Source organism: Nematolebias whitei, chromosome 5 (genome assembly GCF_014905685.2).
Source record: "Nematolebias whitei isolate Nwh7 chromosome 5, NemWhi1, whole genome shotgun sequence".
Lineage (NCBI taxonomy): Eukaryota > Metazoa > Chordata > Actinopteri > Cyprinodontiformes > Rivulidae > Nematolebias > Nematolebias whitei.
This window is the reverse complement of record NC_056502.1, coordinates 13664997-13671396: the sequence shown is the minus strand read 5'-3', so window position 1 is coordinate 13671396 and position 6400 is coordinate 13664997. Positions and strand designations below refer to the sequence as shown.

The 6400-nt window shown below is 37.6% G+C and overlaps 1 protein-coding gene across 1 annotated transcript; it reads right to left on the bottom strand.

Annotated features, from left to right (window-relative positions):
- Positions 1-3905: 3905 nt before the first annotated feature.
- LOC119409690 (carcinoembryonic antigen-related cell adhesion molecule 1-like) lies at positions 3906-5688 on the bottom strand (the record flags this gene model as incomplete). The annotated part of the gene is made up of 4 exons (XM_037676592.1): positions 3906-3922; positions 4200-4448; positions 4536-4811; positions 5493-5688. Coding segments are annotated over 4 exons (738 nt in total), but the record flags the coding sequence as incomplete, so codon positions are not given.
- Between the last annotated feature and the right edge of the window lie 712 nt (positions 5689-6400).

Genomic DNA, 6400 nt, shown 5'->3' with positions numbered 1-6400 from the left:
TTTTGTGGGTCATCTTTAAATTCAAGAATTATGAAGCAGCCTCAAACCAAAAGAAAGGTTTCTGTCATGTGGGACCATTTTGATCTCATATCGGAAAATAAGCTATTTGTTTTGATTTCCTTGCTGTATCTGAATTCAAATTCATTTCAACGTCACTCTCAGTTTACCATTCATATTATTTTCTGCAGGTTAAATGTCGCATTTGTTTGACAGAGCTTTCATATTTAAATAAATCCACCTCCTCAATGCTGATGCATACTCTTGCGTGGCTCGCTGTGTTTTATGGTGGCTCTCGTGACAGCTTACAACAATATACCAGCACAGCCAACACGTTTTTAAAACGTGCCGGCTCATTATGCAATAATTGCGCATGTTGGCTCGGGCTTCTATGATGTGGTTTCACGAATCATACAGCGCAAAGACAAGATGAGAATGCACAATATAATATTGTGTTAATCTACTTGTTGAGGAGGAGGCAGGTCAAATCGTCCGGTAGAGGTAAAAAAAAATTCCTGTTAACCTCAGATGGATCAGCTGATCATTACCGGCCGTGCGTGTCTCTGCACCTTCTGTCATCTGTGGTGAAGGAAGTAGCAGAATTACAGGGCTGGTTCTAGGCATGGTTACATGTGGGGGCAGGCGGAAATATGAAGGGGGCATCTTCATCCGTACACATATTACAGTATATTCATTGTTGAGCATGGACTTTGGTATTCATTGTTATTGTTGGCTTGTGTTTTCTTCATGGGACTGGGGTAACAGCTAAAAGCTGAATTTTTTACACCTGTGAGTCAACATTTTAAACCATGAACACTATCAAGCAGAAACAGAGAAACCCACTGACCCATGCCCATCTTGAATGTCTCACTGGGGCTGCAACAACAAATTACAAATACAACATGAAGAAAGTCAAGGACATGCACCACAGCTTCTCATCTCAGTACTAATGTACATTTTGTTTAAACAGATAATGAGCTGCCTGTGTTTCTTTTTTTGTTCATAGGTGGGTTGTTCATTTTTTTTTTCTTTGAGTGACTTGGGGTGATATCGTGGCTCTCCCCTTGAATTTGATCTGTCAATATGGCTCTCTTGGAAAAAAGACAAAAAAATTAAAACAATAGATCACTGCATTATAGGGCCAGGCATGAGAATGAAGTATCAGATACATCCAGGGTAAACTCAGGTATACAACCATTCTACAACTTGTTGTACACAGTTGCTTTATTGATAATCATTTCCTATTAATTTATTCTTTATCTCATTTCTAACCATCAAGCTTCCAGGAAGCAGACGAGGCTCTGCTGAATTTCATCCTGAAGGACTGCCAGCCAAACTTGTTTTTTTTTAAATAAAAATTTGTAAAAAATAAAAAATAAATAAAAAAAATTAAAAAATCAATCCCGGTCCACAAGCACATTCTCAACACGTTCACTTATATTTTCACGTTATGATACATGTTCACATTATTTATTGACTGTATCTAAAAATATCAAATATATTTTAAATTTAAATGAAAATATGAAATAATATAAAATACAATTACTTAAATTATATTATTGTATATAGTAGGTCATCAAACAATGTCCGTTGAGTCTGTCAAATAGGTTGCCTGTAGGGATTTTTAAGTTCCAGCAGGTGTCAGTATGCAGTGACACAGTATCGACACAGTATCAATACAGTTTGGCAATGTGTTGAAACGCTTCATGACTCATCATAAACCCATCACTAGTAAATCCTAATGACGAGGCGTGAGGTCGAAATCCAAAGATCAAGGCGTGAACGTCAGGTATGAACAAAATGACTGGATAATCAGAAACTGTGAGAGGTATGATAATCTGGCAGGTTGGGGAGGTGAAAGGAGTTCTTAAATAAGGTCAGGAACAGGTGCAGTGAATAAGGGTTGATGAGCTGAAAGTGCAGAGGAACAGCAGAAAACAAGACATGAAGAGGCAGGGGATAGAGGATCATAATATGTTGTCGTTCCCCTCAAGGTTATAGAAGTTTTGTACTTTCTGCTGTCACATAAGTAAATCACAAGAAGAGCACTTCCTTATCTTGGTTAAGAGTGAACACATAATCCTACAGACAACAAACCAAATACGTGGTGTTTAAAGGACTTTTTATTCATTTCTTTTTGAAAATTCATCTTTGCCAACTTGCATAGAAATCAAATTAAAGGATAGAATGTAAGTTAAAGATTGCATTGACCCTTTAAAACCATAAAGTGTCAGATCATTGGAAAGTAAACCTTTGACCAGTGACTTCATGTCAAGCACAGCTGCTCAGAAGTGACATTTATTTACCTCCACCAGAGTCTCCAGTTCAGCTACTCTCAGGTGCCCAGTAAAGTAAAAAGGTCATAAATCCATGCAGTTAGCTTGTTAAAATTGTAAATGTAAATTAGTAGTATTAATGGTGAATCAAGGAATACAACTGATAAAGACACAGCTCAGAAAGAATCTAGTAACTTTTGAACGTTGTGTCACCAAGAAGGGAATTCTGTTTTCAGGGAAAACACAATAACACATTCAGATTTTAGAATCTGTTAGTAGACAGCCAGAAACAAACACACAAAAAAAATCCTAATAATTTGTTCATAATGTGATTTTGATCAAATAATCCTTAAGGCTTTTTTGAAATCAAAGTTTTTATTTATTTATTTTTTCATATTGAACATATAAAACATAAAGAACATAAAACAAACAAACAAAAACCCTCCCACACCGGATCAGTCACACATACATAAATTAATTAAAATGAATTACACAGGCATTGACACGTTTTCCACATGCAACATAAAAGGCTGCCACATGTCCCAAAATCTTTTAACAGAACCCTTCAGGGTATATCTTATTTTTTCCAGATGGATATGATACATCACCTCTCTAATCCATTGTACATATGCTGAGGGGTGTGGATCCTTCCAGTTGCACAAAACCAATCTTCTGGCCAAAAGAGAGCCAAAAGCAATCATGTTCTTCTCATACTTTCTGAAGGACATATCCACAGGGACCACCCCAAACATCGAGATAAATGGTGATGGGTGTACAGGGTCCGCAGTTTGGGACAGGTCCAGAATGTATGCAAGAGTGTAACTGGAATTTGTTTACAATGATTACATACGGGGTCCAGGTTGGCTTTGATCTCAGACAGCTTGTTTTTGGACCAGTGCAGCCTGTGCACTACATTGAATTGAATTACAGCATGTCTCTGACACACTGAGGATGAATAAATGTTTTTAATGATCTTTCTCCAGATTGAGTCTGACATGGATTCCTCCAGGTCCGTTTACCATTTCAGGTAAGGGAGTCCAAACTGGTTTCATGGTATGAACTGAGCAGTGTATAGATCTTACTAATTGGTATCAGACCTACATGTCAAAATCTTAACCACAAAATGTTTAGAGGCATACAAAGGAAAACGATCAGAGTTAAACCTCACAAAATGTCTCAGTTGCAAATATCTGAAAAACTGTGACTTGTGAATATTAAACTTCTGTACGAGCTGCTCAAAAGAGACAAATCTACCATCAGTCCTTGAGGCTTTTTGTGGAAAATTACAGTCCCTTTATCTTCAAACTAAACCAACCTCTGATTCAATCAAGGACTTTTAATCATTCAGTACAACAGAAAATAAATTTATTTTAATACAGTTTTGTAAAAACAGCTGCAAACACAAACACTTGGACATGATTCACTCAAACATGAAATATAAATCAACAAACAACAAGGAAGACTGATGTGTTATTATCTAATCCAAATATTTCTCCACAAGAGTTTTTTTTTTTTTTTAACTATAGATGATTTATTTTAAGGTGTTGATATTTTTGCACTTTATTTCAGGTTTGTTGCATCAGTCTCATCTGTCAAAACTTGAAACAAAAATAGCATTATGACGACTTTTCCTCACATGGAGAGTGAGCCTGCAGAAAAATAAATAAATAAACAGTGTCAATAAAAATGATTAGGAATTATCAACAATAATGATTAGTTTTTATAAAATAGCTCACCTGGTGTTTTTACACCAACCCTCTCAGAATAAATCCACAGATGATCAGCACAGAAAACGACCAGCAGAAAGCGCTGCAGGACGCTGCAGATTATAAAGAGAGCAGTGATTAGCTTCAGTCAAAATGATTCATTCTTGCCAAAAACAAGAACAATAAGTAAAAACTATAAATCTAATCATGAAGCTCTCACCTCTCAGATTCAGAACTGAAGAGTTTTCCTTCATGGTCACCATATTTCTGGCTGTGCATGTATAATTCCCCATGTTTCTCTCCTCAAACGTCTCTATGACATACAAGGAATTACTGACATGTGTCTTGTTGCTGTTAAACCTCCAGCTGAAGTTTGCTGGTGGGAAAGAATCTGCTGTGCACTGCAGTGTCACTCTGTGGCCAAACGAAGCTTCTGGTGGTCCAATAATGGATGTGCTATACGGTCCATCTGCACAGACAAATCTGACATGTTAGACCGTAAACCTGTGCTTAGATGTCTTCAAGAACTGCAGTAAATGAGTTAGTTTCCACTTACAGTTAACAATGAGATTAAGAGTCGCCACCATGGTGCTGACGGGGTTGCTGAGTCGACACTCGTAGACGCCTCTGCTGGAGCTGAGGACGGGCTGCATCAACACCGTCCTGTTGTCCACTGATAAGCTGATGCTGTTACTGAGCTGGAGAGGAAGGCCGTCCTTCAGCCACTCTCTGGTGCTGATGGAGCCGAAGGCGTCACAGCTCAGGTTGGTGGAGCTTTGACCTTCTATCAGGGTGGCTGCAGGACTGCGGATGGTGACTCCTGTTATCGGGACTGGTTAGGAATAAAAGGTTTCAGCTTAGTGAAAATAGATCAGCATACCATGAGTTAAAATGATTGTAAAGCTCTACATAAAGTAAAAAAAATGATTTAACTCAAAGTTAGTTATAATTATGAACAAATCTTTCATTAATCCACAATATGAATTAATTAAATGTATAATAATTTGTTCAGAATGAATCCATTCTTAAGCCTTGTGAGACACAAGCAAACCCCAATACAGATTTTATACTCTTTAAATATAACTCTTCTTGTTTCCTTTGACTTATAACATTTTGTCAACTACTAGATTAATCAGATGAGGCATATTGTCTTAAAGTACAGAACAAGAAGATTTAAAAGGGTAAATTATTTCCTAACCTATATTTTCAAAAGTATTAATTATTCTAAAATTTATTTAAACAGATGTGTAGATTATTTAGGAGAAATGTTCCAACAGTAATCCTTCACTAATAGTGAAAGTCATCATCTTTTATTTTGTAAGTGATTAATACTTTGAAATCCTTTTCTGTGTCAGGAACTGATCAGTTTGAATTTCTTGACGTATTTTCCATAATTTGTATAAATTTAACTCAAATTAAGAGCAGGATTCATGGGAAACTGTCTCTTATTTCTCTTTATTTTTCTACTTTTCTTTCTTTTTGATTCACATCACATCACCTATAAAAGGCCTACCATACACATTGAGCGTAATCTTCCCGAGTTTCTGCTGCCCCCCATCAGGTGTGACGGTGACTGTGTAGTCCCCGCTGTCCTCCTGCACCAGGTTTCTGAGCTCCAGGGCTCCTGTGGATCGGTCTAACGAGATCCTGTTGGCGTATCCAGGAGCGCTGACGTTGACGCTTGTGGAGGTGATGATGTTCACTTCTTTGAAGCTCCAGCTCACTGACAGAAATGGAGTCTGGGTGGAGGGGAGGTCGGTGGTGAACCGCACTGTGCCTGCTACAGCCCCACTCAGGGGTCCTGGGGGTAAAATACCCTCACCTGCACACATACCTGATTAACACAAAAATAAAATACATTGTTCACACTTTAAAAACTCTGTTAAAAAAAAAAGCTCACATCTGAAGGTTAATTACCTGATAATAAAAGCATCGCAGCAGCTGAGAGAACGCTCCTGTCCATGGTTCCAACTTAACGGAGGCAAATAAGTCACAGGTGCTGCAGCTCTTTTATCCTCACCCGTGACCATCTCCAGCCCCCCCCCACTCCGTCATGAAAAGCACAAACAATCTTTACTACACCTGTGCACATACATCAAGCTGCCTCTGTGTCACAGGCTGGAGATATCTGGTTGGGGGAGTTTTTGCATAAAAGTGCTGTGGCCCTCATAATAAATAAATAAATAAATAAATCTGGTTTAATCAATCTGGTTGCAAAAAAATGATTTAATCAAAAACATAAGCACTAAACGTGTCTTATCTTGCTTATCAGGTAGGTTTTTCCGACAAGGTTTCCTCTTTAAGCTGTAATTTGAACACAACAAAAGATGGTACGTTTCAACAAGAATATACAAATTTAAAGTTAAATAGCCATAAATATGAGTTTTAAAAGACACAAATTATTCTTCACAGATAGTGAGT